We start from the raw sequence: 15,737 nt of genomic DNA, 5'->3' as shown, positions 1-15,737 counted from the left end.
TTGGCAAAATGTCTGGAATCGCCTACAGCGCTCAAATTCTCACGCCGTTTCTGAGACCAAGTGTCACTCACCTGTGCGCTGACTTTGCTTTTGGCCGCCACGGCTTGTTTGAGAGCCTGTCTGATGATGACGTGCAGTCTGAGCACCACGGCCTCGATGTCCTGCTCCCCCTTCATGGCAGCGGCGAGTGACCCCAGTTCCTCCACGTATGACCTCCAATGAGGCTGCACCTCCGCCGCTCCCCCCAGACACGCCCCCATGGTGCTGACACACAGTGGGCGACACGGACGGGCCTCCAGCAGGCCTTGACAGTGCGGACAGTACCAGAGCTTCAGCAGCGAGCGCCCACAGTCCCTGCCCGCACGCAGGTGCTGGGTGGTGTTGACCACCTCGATGCCCAGGTTCAGCGCTTGCAGGAAGACCCGAGTGGCCAGGAGCGAGCGAGACAGCCGGGTCATCATCATCTTGGGAAATGACCCGAACGCAGAGCTTCCCCTCCAGGCCCCACGGAGGCATTCATCCGAGATGCCCGTCACCGCCCCGTTTCCAAGCAGACGCCGGTAGGTGAAAGGAAACAGGTGGGAGAAGAAGCTAGAGACCATGTCGTTTACATTAGCATCCGAGCCCAGGATGTAGAGGGACATTTCTAGGAATAACTGTGTGACGGCTCCGCTTGCTCCCGCCCCCAAACCGGGAAACTCCTCCCGTAACAGCGTCAGAGTGGAATTACGTCCAAGACGGAGGACCATGTCAAAAGCCTCTGAAATATAAGAGAAACAGAGATAAAAAAAGAAGAGTGATTGCAGAGTCTATAGGGCTGTCCACTAATTCTTATAAAAATGGTACAAAAACTGTCACTGGGTCTGTACCCTTTCAAAACATACTAATATGTACCATTTACTGTAGGTTCTAATATGTACACTAATATACACCTATAAGGTATTAATATGCAGCCTTTAGAGGTTAAAATGTAACTTTTGAAAGGGTACTGCTCCAGCGGCAATTGTTTTCGCACCATAAAGTTTAGTTGAAAAAGTATAAATTAAATGTTTGCAAAAGCCACAGACCAGAAAATAAGGGTTGGAGCAAAATGGCAGACAACTGGATTATATCAATGATATTGTGTTTTGTGTCAGAGACTTCGATCCTTTAGACATTTACAATGATTTTGACATTTACGCTCGTTTACATTTTAAGAAAGAGAACTTCGTATGAATAAATGATTTCTTAGTGGCTCTCAAGCATGAAATTGGTCTAAAATACACATTTTCCTGTGTCTATAATGCCAAGTAAAATAAGTAAATGTCTACATTTCCAGTTTGACTGGAAAATATACATTAAATAAATTTCTAAATATACTATTTATACTATAATATAATTCATATTTCAAAGAGAAGTTGAAAGTTACAGTATGTTGATAACAAAACACACAACAGCTTTGAACTTTCTATTTGAATATTTCAAAATATTATTGTATAAAATTTAATAAATGCAGCCTTAGTGAGCAATAGGTTGACAGTAAACTTCATATTAGGCAACTACACATAACATTAGCTTATGATCTCATAGCTAAGTTCTGCCTTAAAAACTATAGGTGCAACTGACTTAAGTACAGACTAAGTTAGATACTAAGCTCTTACTGTGAATTTAATAAATGGATAGTTCAACTCTAACCAGAAGCAGCTAATCATGCTTTTTAATGATTACTAGGAACATCAAGCAGGTGTGCTGGAGCAGGCTGAAGCTGAACTCTGCAGGAAAGTGCCTCCAGGAACACATTTAGACACCCCTGAACTGAGACACCAAATCTATTCATTGACACTCTTAAAATGTAACAAAAAAATGAAAAGAAAAAACCTCGGATACGCAAGAATCCACAGAATCTCTTCCTCACAGATGCACAGACAATCCTAATCCCTGAAAGACGATAAACAGTGAGAAAAAAGGAAGATAGAGTTAAAGCTTCCCCTCTAGATTGAAAACCACGATGTCCTTTTAAAACAACAAGGGTGCTTTTCAAGATCCTTATAGCTATAAAAGCTGCTCGATTCATCCGTGCTGGATGCTGGGAGAGAGATGCTGAGATGTTCAGAAAACAGCACAAAGCGACGAGACATAATCAGAGACATCTGAAAGCTCCCAGGGAAGCCTTATCAGCACACAGGCAAAGAGGGATTGCTACCGAACCCACCCAGACTCCCGAGGAGACCAGAGACGGGAGGGTAAGGGGATTTGGAAGCATGTGGAGAGGAAAAATGAAGGCTACAGAAAGAGAGTAAGAATGACAGAAAAAAGAAATATGAGTGAAGGAGAGGAGAGAAGGGCCTTGGGTTCGTCATCCAGACAGGGGTGAAGGTGATTGAGAGGTGGGGAGTCTGCAGAGCCGTGATATAAGCATGCTGCCGAGCAGACTGTTCACAGCCAGGTACGTGAAGAGCTCCATCCATCTCTCCCAGGGAGTCCGGCTCGCAGGGGCACAGGATATTACATCAGCACAACACGCTGGAGGAGTTTATGGATCACACTGATTGAGATGAGATAGAAATCACTTAGCACTATATCACAGAGCAGTTAAAAGTCTCAAGGTGCTTTTAGACAACCCGGAAATTCACTCGCAGTGGCTATGATCGGAATAACGTACTACATACTCATATTTAATCACACGATATCTGCAGTATGCAGTGTGCATGATGTTCTGTTTGCAGATCACCTTATAACTCGGACTGGACCATTTTTCCAAAGGCTTTTTCTAAGTTTACGTAAAATAAGGGACCAATCCCACTATTAAATAGTTGCTTATAAGCATGCACATTTCAAGCATATTGGTATATAGTTTATTAGTACTTAAAAAACACATATAAATGCCTTATTCTTCATGACAGTATTTTATTTCCTTTAATCCTGTGCCATACCTAAACTTAACAACTATCTTACTAACTATTAATAAGTAGTCAATCAAGAGTTTGAGGTCATAGTTAATAGTCAGTTAACAGTAAAAATTGGTCCCCAAACTAAAGTGTGACCGAACAAAAAAAACAGCTTTTACTTTTTTGATGATAACTGGACTCTACAATTAACTTCATGGCCTCATGTTGCAGAATAGCACTATGTTTATTGTGCACTATAAATATTATTAATTATCCATCAAAAATTTGGAATTGGTTACAGAGGAAAAAGTATTTTATCCTTATCCAAGTTGCATTTATTTAATGAAAAAACAGTGAACTCATAATATTGAAACATTATTACAATTTCAAATAACTTCTTGTTTTCTCTTTGAATATATATGTAATTTATTTCTGAGATGCAAGAGAAGGATCACATGATCCTTCTTCTTATTCATATTCATATCAGTGTAAAATATATGTGGAAACTACCATGCTTTTGTTCAGAATGCCTTAATAAAGTTCAAAAGAACAGAATTTATTTGAAATCGAAATAACATAATAAATGACTTTACTGTCACTTTTATCCAATGTAATGCATCCTTGCTAAATAAAAGTATTTATTTATTTTAATATAATAGTTTTACTGACCTCAAGGTTACGAAAAAGTAAATGAAAGTATAGTACCTAACAAATCTCAGTAACAAATGTTTATTTCGCATTTTAATCCCATTTTATGTAAAGAATGAAACCTTTTGGCAGTCTGATAAAATGATGAGTCAAGACAGAGGTTAAATATCTCAGTTAATATTGCCTCGAGTTCATTTGTCACACTGGAAATAGAAGGGCAAGTGGAGCGTATTGCATTGTAGGATACAGCATCTCACGCTGTGTGCTCTGCTTGCACACTGCAAGTTTTGCCAAATACAGCAGGTCACCCTGGTATTCAACAGCCTACAGGAACATATTTACATACTGTGCGCAGTATACATACTGCATACTGCAGAAGTCGTATGCCATTTTGAGACAAACAACAGCAAAGCGGCTTAGAAATCATCCAGCACAGACATACACAGTCAGTGAATGATGCTGGGGTGTGTTTTGCTGAGATTTACCATAGCAGGGTGAGTAATGTGGTGTTTAGGGAGACAGTGCCTAGTGCTCTGTGCTGATGTTAGCAGTAACGCAGCGTCTCGGCTGTGTGTGCTTGCTCTGGGGACAGAAGCGGGTAAGTCTGTGACTCACTGTGAGTTTAGCCGCCGAACAGACGCATACACAGTGCTCTCTGTGATCAACGAGCTCTCAGACGCACTGAATGCCAAACAGGACGCTCAGGGAGACACTCTCACATGTTAAAGAATAACAACAGACACACATACAGAGTGTCACACACATGTCAATTCATATGCAGACACATTCATCACAGCACACCAGCTCATGCTGTTTGCAAAAGCACCAGCATAAATAACTCATGCCTATACACTCATCATATGACAGACAACAGCGTTCATATTTATGAACAAACATAGACAAAATGTAAAGAGAAATCGCAATGACATGAGCTTAAAAAGTCTATCAGAGTAGGAGTTAAGAAACAGATCTGGACCCAATCTAAAAACCGATCTCTCAAAACCAAGATCTAGACCAAAACCTGGTTCCAAGACTTGTTTTTTTTAAAAAGCAGGAAGTTCATTTTCCTGAACAGCATGACTGTGGCAAAAATCATATATACAGTGTGTGTGTGTGTATGTAATTTATATATATTTATATATATAAAAATACAAATTGTAATCGCATTGTTATGCACAAAACTAATAATGCATTCAAAAGTACTGTATTGTGCACTTTTTTCATTAAAAAGTACTGCTACAGTATATGAACAAAAGTGCAATAACATTTGGTTTGCAAACACTTTAAACAAATAAGGTGCTTTTTAACAGCAGTATTCCTTTTACATAGCAGCAGTTAAAATATTTCTTGTAAATCTTAACTTATAACATTAATGTATTTAAATTAAATATAAAACAAGCTATTTGTCACTGCCAGGACATTAATGTTTTAATAGATAATATTTTTTGTTATAGAAAAAGAAGTTATGCTCAGAGTCCAGAGCCTCAATCATAACATTATAACAGGCATCTTCTGAGTAGAGACCTGCATGATCGTGGGACCCATCGCAGTGCGGCGCGGGACAACACTTGATGTGGGGGTACAGACTCATGTGTGCAGGATGCGGGAGAATAATTAGGGCCCGCTTACACTAGGTAATCTTAACCCCAAAGCCTGGTTCATTTGACTAGTGTGATCGCTCCGTTTTACTGTCCCTGTCTCGATTGTTAAGAGGTGAGCAAGAGTGCGGTCCAGTTATATATAGATCAGTGAGTGTGAGTGTTAACCATGCTGGAGTGCAAATCTTCTGATATGTGCTGCATGATTGCGTGAATATTTCTGAGTGGCAAAAGCGATAGACCTATACAGTATACTGTGAGAGGGTGTGTTACCACGTCCCATATGACGTAATAATAAACCACAAAGTTAACAAAACAATGCACTCTACTGAGCTGAGCAAGCGCTTCTCTACTGCCTTCACATGCTATCAGAAACTTTCTATTTCCCATTTATGAAGTCGTTATTATAAGCTCCTTGCATTCTTTTATTTTAAAAATAACTGAATGCTGATGCTTAGCCTAAATAATTTGATTGGGAGCATCCCCTCCCATGATTTGTCTGTATGTGTATTCAGAGCCAGTGAGAAACGGACTTTCATTATAATAAAAAAAATGCACGTACATGCTGCTTATTAAACACAGAGATGCACAGCAGCACACAAACTTTAATTTTCCAAACATAAAAAATTAAAGGAATGGAATGCATAATAATTTACACACATATATATATATGCCTACATGTCATAATGGATATAATGGATAGTCATCGCATGTATGTATTTGCTCGCACACGAGTAGCTTCGTTTCATCTCGGAGATGCGTTCTGTCTTTGCGCTTAACACATTCTGTCGTGTAAATAGAAAAATCCGTCATGGCACGAGCGCAATTGGCTCTTAAAAGGAATTTGAAGATGAGACTCTGACTGGTTTATTGCACATTGCGCCCAAAAAACACCCATTACTCATTAAGAGAATAGGCGTTTAGACCATGTGCCCGGGTGCACCAACCGTTTTTCCGTCGTTAAAATAGCAAAAGTGGATTTGGACATGCTTTACACTTTGCGTTTAGATCATTAAAATAGGGCCCTAACAGTTTAGGCTTAGAAACCCAGAGCAAGGCCTCAATTTAGTTTTCGTAACAGATCTCCAAACCAACATTGCAAGATTAATTCTCAGTTTCTAACTGATCTATATGACTGCCAACCTCAAACAACATAACGAAAGCCATTAAAATGCATAGTCACACAAATTAACTTTTAATCATGCATACACAAAGACTAGATCCTGCAGCTCTGTGTTACTAATGTCTTGAGGTGTCTCCTCCCAAGCCACCAAGAACAAAAGATGGAGAACGAGAGAGAGAGCTCTGCTTCTTTCCTCTCTTCTTCATCAATCTCTCTGAAAGCCTTGTGTAAGGCAGACAAAAGCCGCTGTATCACTTACAAAGCCATAGTGGGCTTTAACAGTGGGAGAGAGTGGCTTGCTCTTTTAATGCAATGCTGTATTTGAGCAGAGGGGTCATACAGATCACTGTTGAATTCAGTCTGCTCTTGTTTCCTATGTCTGATCTGGGCTTCAGGTCCATGGGTGAGTCTGGTATCAGGTGTCCACTAATGGGGTGAGCATAAATGTCTTACAAAAAACAGAGCAATTGTGAATATGGTGGTTGTGTTTAGAAGAATGCACCAATAGTAGCCAGACAGAAAATCACCACTGGATGAGAAAGCCATCTGACAAGGAGTTTCTTATCAAGGTTAGAACTTCAGGAGATGTTCAAGTGGTTCCATCTTTTGATCCAATGCTTGAATATGATTGAGCTAATAAAATCTGCTATGTACTTAAAATGTGCTGATAACTATCATAATCATTTTATCAGTTTCTGTAAAACTCACTTTTGGTCGAGACTTTAACAGAATATCCAGTTGCTTGTGTCCTGCTTTTTAAGGGAAAGCAATATTGCCGAACATACATGGCACTGACAAAGGATGAAGCTGTTTTTAAATTTTACATATACATCACACGTCTGTTCTGTGTTGTAAAGAGGAAAGTGATATATCCTTTCTGCTCACAAACTAAGTACCTCTTCAATCATGGTTAAGAGTTTAGATAAGAGTTACTCTGCTCTAGGATGTTTCACAGGTATCTGATTTCCAAGTACTCAGGTGATTTATCATTAATGCCAATGGATGTGTAACCAAGGAGCTCTGATGGTGCTATATTTATGATCCAACAGACAGATGAACGCAAGCCAAAACCATTCAGTCACAGCATATGAGTATGCATCAGCGAGGGCAGGGTGAGCTATGACATTGCAGGAGGCCAAACTTATGAGTGCAAAGTAATTAAGAAACTCATAAATATGTATGATATTACATTTAAGTCACTATATATGATTTATATGCTGGTGAGTATCTTAAACACTAGTTACTAAAAGCCATTTGATAATACACAAATCAAACAAACATGCTGCAAACTCAGTAACTGTAAAAACTTTGTATGTTAAGCTTGTTTAACTCTAATAAATATGTTTGATTATGGTAGTTTGGTCTGTGTGTGTTGAAGGGTATGTGAAGGTAGTATTATAAAAAGGCATTATTGTGCTTCTCCTAGACCAAACCAAGACCAAGCACAAGGTGTTTTCAAGGTCTGTGAGACATTCCAAGACAATGACCACGTGACCCGCACCTCATGACCCTTTACAATAATGGGCTTTAGTTCCCTTTTTCTCACTTCCTTTTGTGCACTTTAGAGGAATGGAATTTCATATTTTCATTTGCAAGAATGACCAAAAATAAAATTTAGTGTTTTGAATACAATAGGGTCAGTGTCACAAATGTTATTTGATTATCAACCAAGAAGTGCTGTAGAGTAGAATTTATTATTTTCTTATTATTTCATTATTCTATATCATAAAAAAAACTACAACTAAAAAATTTAAATGAGATTTCTAAAAAAAATCAATGTAGTCTCTGATTCCTTGCCCAAACTGTTGATGTTAACATGAAGTGGTCTACAGTGGTCCTCTCTGATCTTTACTGTAATAAAAAAAAAAATTACAATTATTTTTATTTTTTTCAGAACCAACCGGAATGGATGGACAGACAGACAAAGAGCGTGCCAGTCAAATAGATTGACAGGTAAACAGACTGACATAGAGAGAGACAGACAGATAGATGGACAGACAGACAGATACAGACAGACAGACAGACAGGCAGCTCGTCAAATAGATGGACAGATAAACAGAGACATAGAGAAACAGACAGATGAACAGACAGACGGATGGCCAGACAGATGGAAGGACAGACGGACAGACAGATGGACGGACAGACAGACAGATGGACAGACAGACAGACGGACGGACAGACAGATGGACAGACAGACAGAAGGACAGACAGATGGACAGACAGACAGACGGACGGACAGACAGATGGACAGACAGACAGAAGGACAGACAGATGGACAGACGGATGGCCAGACGGATGGCCAGACAGATGGACAGATGGAAGGACAGACGGACAGACAGATGGACGGACAGACAGATGGAAAGACAAAGGGATGGACAGAAGGACAGACAGGCATACGGACAGACGGACGGACGGACGGACAGACAGACAGACAGATGGACAGACAGACAGACGGACGGACAGACAGATGGACAGACAGATGGACAGACAGACAGACGGACGGACAGACAGATGGACGGACAGACAGATGGATGGACAGACAGACAGAAGGACAGACAGATGGACAGACAGACAGAAGGACAGACAGATGGACAGACAGACAGACAGACAGACAGACGGAAGGACAGACAGATGGACAGACAGATGGATGGACAGAAAGACAGATGGACAGACAGATGGATGGACAGATGGACAGACAGACAGACGGAAGGACAGACAGATGGACAGACAGATGGATGGACAGAAAGACAGACAGACAGACAGACAGACAGATACAGACAGGCAGACAGCCTGTCAAATAGATGGACAGATAGATGGAAAGACAGACAAACAGACACAGAGAGACAGACGGATAGATAGATAGATAGATAGATAGACAGACAGACAGAGAGACAGACAGACAGACAGATATAGATGGATGGAACCCAAATCATTCCTTTACTCCGTTTTTATCTTCCAACAGGAAGCAGAACTGCACTGCTCCTGCTCCACTTTCTGCAGGCCCTACAGCTATCAAAGCAGTCAGTTTGAAAGGTGAACATTTATAGAAGAGTATTAATTTAGATTAGGCTTTAATCAATACATCAATCCAGTGAGTGCTCGCTCTAAACCAGTTGCGTGTTCTGACATATGCAGGGCCGCTGCGGTAATTCAAGCTGCTCAGAAGCGCTGCTCGGACATCCATCAGAGGCCCATACACTCATTATCCCCGCCAGGCACAGATCATCAATAAATTAGCCATGCAACGAGCCCAATCAATTTCCCTGATGGAGTGTCACCTCTAGCCGCCGGGGAGAGTGATGGGGGGGAAAGCAGTGCCACCTGGCCCCTCCCTCACGAGACCGCCACGGAGCCTGGAACCATCAACGCTAATAAAGTCTCTATCTGCCAGACGTGAGGCGCTCTTCATACATCAGCCGTAAGTTATGTGCATTCAGAATGGCTCCATTGATTAGGGCAGAGTTTGTTTGCCATACGAAGGATGAGGGAGCGTATGATAATTCAGAGTGCCTGCATAACCGGAGCGCCACACCTGCGAAGAGGTTTCAAATGGGTGGTCAAGATGCCAGGGGGTTATGAAGTAGCATGCGGGAAGCTGTAAAAGTGCAATGGTGGAGTGGTAAGAGGAGGATAATATTTCCCGTAAGGGAGGAGAAGGATTTCTGGTAAGGTCCCGATAGTATCACTCCGGCCATGGGCTGGACGGCATTGGGTTACCAACACACTCACTCTCCACTGCTTCTCTTTCCACTCCTCACTCATCTCCATTGCCTGAGAGAACTCTCTAATTCATTGACAAATGCACTTCTGGGAATGACTAACCAAAGAACAGGAACTGCTCTCCTTCTTTGCTCCTAGATCTTATTATGAGAGATTCAAAGTGGGCCATATAATGTAGCATGTGCACATGCATGTGATATCAACTTCATTTCTCACTCATAAATCCATTTTGAGCATAAGTCCTCATTGTTTATTACATTTTTATAAAAGGGTCAGTAGCATTTGGCACCAGGAACACAGACAGAGTGACCGCAGTGACTTCATTTTTTGAATGGATCACATTGATTTTTTTGTTCTGTGACTTTACAAGGGGGCAAAGTTGAGTCCAGGCTCCAGAGGGAAAAAACCACAACCTCTGCGCTGGACTGCAGCTGCTAAGATCTTTAACAGTAGACGGCTAATCCCATTGGTCCACACACACAAATTTTTGCTTTACACAACAACCTGGCGCCACTTAATCTAAGTCTCGGTATGGACTGCATTGATTTCTGGATCTCAGAATCCCACTGTGAGCCGGTGAAGATTATAAATATGGCTGAAATATACAAATTATGTTTCACTCTAGGTCACAATTCATTTGAATTAAATATTTTGTCCCAATGCAACAAACCATAAAAGGCATAAAAGCATCAAACCCATAAAAAATGAGGAGCTATATTTTAACAAAATCAAAATAGTAATTTGTTTTAAATACTATTTTTAAATACAAAAAATAATCACTTTTATACATTTTATCATAAATAAAACAAGTTATCATAAAAATCTCAGATCTGACGACAGACAAGAAAGTGCCAGTTCACGTGGATGGAGACGCTCACAGCCTGAGCTTTGAAGCTCCTATCAAAGGCTGCTGAAGTCAAGTGATGGCAGCAAACCAAGCACATGAAACACGGCCACGGCCATCATGGTGATATTCACTGTGATGAGACCTTGCAGCTAAAGCTCCTCAAGACCTTGGAGTTACAAACACATAGATCTTTCAGGTTAACAACACATGAGGGACACTGTTAATGGTCTACACTCCAACACAAAACCATTTGAGAGCTATGAATGAAACGCACACCGTACACAGCACGTTGCTCAGACGCTTGTCCCTCTGTTACAAAGCATTCCACATGTTTCAATAAAGTAAAACTCAAAGGATGATATATGAATACAAAGAATGCAAGAAGCAATAACATGCTGGAACAGGCATCCGCTCATAAACAAGATTGCGTTTCAACACGCTGCAACGTCTTTTCACACATGACCTGTGGCTCATAATAAACAGAGCACTGTCACTCCACACCTCTCCCATACTCTTCCCCATCCTTCTTCCTGCTAAGCATCACTCCCGCAGGCCAATTATTCTCCCTGCTCAATGCCTACACAGTCTGATTCAGAAATTGACGCAAATATTGGCCGCTGAATGCATATTAAATATGAACCCTAATAAGAGTACTTCACTGATAATGAAGGGGAAAAAGTCCATCCTTTTTGAAGTGAGGTTTTAAAGCGGATAGACGAGTGAGGGGTTGAATTTTAAAGCGGAGCAGCGAGGGGATAGGGATGTGGTTTGAAGTTCTTGTTCCAGATGCAAGCGTGAGCGAGGGAGTGATAGATGGTGAGAGTGAGAAAGTGAGCGGTGCACAGAGACTGGAGAGACACTTTGGGGTCATCTGTACTTTAAATGTGTTAAAAGGAGTACCAGACGTCCTCAGATGAATCTCTCCGTCTGAACTTTTTACACAGGAATGAATTATAATACCTTCAACTGACTTACAGATTATCAGTCTCTGATGGACAATAAATTGAACTGTTATCCCTATAATCTCCATATTAAAGATGTTTGATGTGGTATAATACACTCTTGAGAATTCTATTAGTTTTTGTACAGATTGATTCATGTCAAGTAAACAGTGACATACTACATATCTTAAGGTGCCCCCTTAGCTCGGTTTCATTTGGGCATATGTGAACACGACAACTGCACTCGGATTCGGATCAGCACCAAAACAATTGGTCAAATCGGTTAAATTAATATAACAACAGCTACAAAAAAAAAACTAAAATAATAACAATAAGCCCTCAAAGATGCTGTTGTTTCATCCTGAAGGATGACAGCAATGAGCGGAATTCCGTAAAATAAACCATGAAACTTTGACAGTTTATTTGATGTGCATTAACAATTTTGGTCCGTTTAGAAACTTTGCCGTGTGAAAGCGAACCCTGTTTCGGAACAAAGAAATCGATCTGCAGGTGTGAAAGCACCCTTAGGCCTGTGAGGCAAGAGATGGGTCCCGCCCACAAATGTTGACGTCATACACAGGCATTTGTATCAGGGTTCAATAATTCATGTTACAGCTGTCTAATGTTGATATATATGGATATATATAAATATAAATATAGCTGCAAGCAGCAATTGTGGGCCAAGCACAACAGAGGTCAAATGAAGAGCTAAGGAAATGTATTTAAAGACATTGTGTTGAAGAATATTGGGCATCTTTCGATTCGGTATTCTGTTCCGAATCAAGCAAGACCATTTCTGATTTTTGGCCAAACTTGTCTGTTGGCCAGCAGGTGGTGCTGTGCAAAAACTACTTCTGTGTCCTCAGGTTATGCTTGGTAAAACATGTATCAAGTTTGGTCAGCACTTGACGAGAATGGTTTGGTCTGTTGGAAATCTCGATTTCTTTTTCTTTTTTGAAACTTTTTGCCAGTATTGTCTGAAAATCACAAACTGCAAAATTCAAAATTGCGAAAAATACTTGGACCGTAGAAATTTAAATTTTGGTATGCATTCAACTCAGAATCAAAGGAAAAATAGGGAAAAAAAATGGGAAGAAGAATTTTGCTTCTAGATCTTACAGTTGAAAAGTTAATAGCAGAAATAAGAGTGCAAATTTAATCTATTGGTGGTGCTAGAGTGTTTGAGTTAAATATGCCATATTTCATAATATTCCCACAAGTGGCTCAATGTGCTGCCATAGAATACCAGAACGAAGAAAGAAGAAGCAGAGGCAGAAAAGCAGAAGCAGAAGAAGAAGAAGAAAAGGAGGAAGAAGAAGAAAGCGAAAAAATAGGTGCTTTGACCCTAAATATGCATTCAGGAATATATTTAGGCTTTTTTAGGAACAAAAAAAAATCCCTAATGATGTCTCCGAAGAGCACCAGTTGGTGCTTCAAGGAAAAAAAGAAAGAGATTAAGGCAATACAATTAAATTCCCTTTTCTATCTATATACAAAAAAAAAAAATGCAATAAAAATATTGCATGCGTGCAGTTCCAGTCATTTAGAAAGTGTAAATCTGGTGAGCTGCAGCAGGTGTATCTTTGAAGATTTTAACCAAACAATGAGGGACAAAAATGAAAGGGAACTGATTCTATTACTCCAGAATGAAGCTCCAAGCTCCTTCACATCAAAGTAAAGCAGTTGGACTGACAAAGGCTCCTGAGGCATCTTTACACCACCACTCCGTCATGTCAGTCAGCATGTGTCTTGTTTTCGGTTCGCTGTGCACATGAATCAATAATCAACATTCGAGCAGCTAATACGCTGTTTCCGTGATCGTGATTGAACGCCGTGAGGGGCCCCCCCGCAGTCGCGAGCAACTGGAAAAGCAACACAATAGTCTAAATGACTGGTTTGGAAACTTCCTCTGCTGTGTGTGCAGCTCACACCCCCACCGCTCGGCTTTGGCACGGCTTCAAGAGACACCGCAAACACATGTGGCAATCAATTCCCACCGCTTTCCACGATCTAATCAGATTTCTTTCTGAGGCATCCATTAATCTCTAAACTGCAGATAGATCAACTGAAATATGATCGCTTCAGCAAACTCTAAAACTGCCTCATGCTAAAGGTTAGATATATGGAGCAGCTTGTGCCTGGTTTTGTCTCAGGACGCTGTGCTCAGATCTATGGATCAATGTTGCTATATCAGCTCTGATTCACCCTCGCTCACCCAGCGCAGCGGGAGTCCGACCATCAGCCAGGCCAGACGTCAGTTCTGCTCTGTGGAGCAGCACTGGGTAATGATGTCCAGGCAGGTGAGATTCATATCAGTAAACGCTTCTTTGACAGACCTAAATGTGAAGCACACAGACTCTTCGCAGGTATGGCAGTAGATCAAGAGGCTCACTTTTTTCTACTTCAATTAACATTACAGGAGCTCAGTGGAAGAGCTGGGATCAAACCACGTCTTTTTTTGGCTAGATATCGGCACTGGAAAACGCTGCGGGCTGTGACTATCAGGATCTAATATTTGATCTCCCATTGAGTTACAACTCACTGTTAAAGAGCGAGATTGCTAGCGGTGAGGTGTTTTAGCATAGATGGGGGAACAATGTTAGACCTCCTTGGCCACAATCTTCACATTATTAGCATATTCTTCTGTATTTTAATCAATTAACCAGCATGTCTAATCCTACAGATTCAGTCAGCTGTTCAAAATGTATCGTTCATCTTTTCTAAAGGTCATTCCTCCACAATCCCTTTAGCCAAACAACATGGTACATTTTCAAGGTTTATGCTGAAGCAAAGCACAATTTTCACCTCATGCGACAAATAAATGATACATTCTCCCTGGGAGAATCGACTATTTACAGAAGATGCTGCGGAAGACTTTACACTTATTTCCTCTTCATCCTGTCTGACTTAATAGTGAGAAATGGTCTGAAATTTTAAACTTGCATGCAATGAAAACATGACCAAAATAGAGTTGTGAGTCGATGACTTGAGAACCATTCAGTCTGATTCATAAACTAATCTTTCAGTATTATGAAGCAGTGAATCCACCAGCATAGACTTCATGATAACTGTCTAATGTAGTTCATCTAGTTAACATCCGCAGGTCTTTTAGCAGTGATACCAGAAGCTGGGCCTTTGGAAAAATTCTAGGAAAAGCTCTCAATGTAAACATTTCCTATTTAAACTGAACTCTTTGAAGCTTTTCAGAGCCGATCTTCTGCTTTCGCTGTCACTGCAAGAGTGTTTGTGCAGAGGAAAGAGATAAGAGAGGCGTGCCACCCACCGCTGCGCTGTCTGCTCGACGACGGACCTCTCTGTTAGTTGGTTTGTTTTTTGTTTCAAGTTTGTTAGCTCTGTCCTTGATGTGCTTCGTGCAGAAGCACCCCGGAGCCTCCGCCGCATCAGGTGCCGCTCTGATCAAAGGCTGACGTGAAAGGCGCGCTCCTCCCTCTCCCGCTCTTACGATTGCTTTTCATTCCTTTCTTCTTATGTCTGTTCATTTGCATCATCCTTTTCTCTTAGAAATGCACTATGTTTCAGGTCTCATAGCTCCCATTTTTACCTTATTTCCCCTACCTTTGTTCATAGACCAATCCTTCTTAAGAGAAAATGTCGGCTTTGAAAGGAAAAACAAATGTGGTGGTGCAAAGCACATGCTGACAGAGGTTATAAATCTAACGACTACAGGCCTGTTCGCACCAGTGATGATAACTATAAGAACCATTATAATGTTTTCTATCATTGTAAATCTATGAAAACACAGAGGAATGATATTGTTGGAATTCTTCTTTTTTTCCAGTTTATGAACTACAGTATAAAAACATTGACAGCTGGTCAAAATCCATTGTACTTTAAGACTAACTCACACCAAGAACAATAACTGTGAAGTTAACTGCAATGTTAACTATACATCCATGATGCAGTTGTTGACTGTTGCTTTAAATGCTCAAGCTTTGAACGGTGAGGTGAATTCTGATTGGCTTTATGTTTCTA

At 40.7% G+C, this 15,737-nt stretch overlaps 1 protein-coding gene across 1 annotated transcript in view; it reads right to left on the bottom strand.

Annotated features, from left to right (window-relative positions):
• The window catches only part of LOC113074232 (glypican-3-like), an 81,558-nt gene that overhangs the window by 24,145 nt on the left and 41,676 nt on the right, over nucleotides 1-15,737 (bottom strand). Inside the window, exon 3 of the mRNA XM_026246991.1 lies at nucleotides 72-760. Within this exon, the coding sequence (XP_026102776.1) occupies nucleotides 72-760 (689 nt within the window). The remainder of the gene's footprint in view (nucleotides 1-71; nucleotides 761-15,737) is intronic.

The sequence above is a fragment of the Carassius auratus genome, unplaced genomic scaffold (genome assembly GCF_003368295.1).
Source record: "Carassius auratus strain Wakin unplaced genomic scaffold, ASM336829v1 scaf_tig00014094, whole genome shotgun sequence".
Lineage (NCBI taxonomy): Eukaryota > Metazoa > Chordata > Actinopteri > Cypriniformes > Cyprinidae > Carassius > Carassius auratus.
Note: the sequence above shows the minus strand (reverse complement) of the source record. Positions and strands in the feature narration are given on the sequence as shown.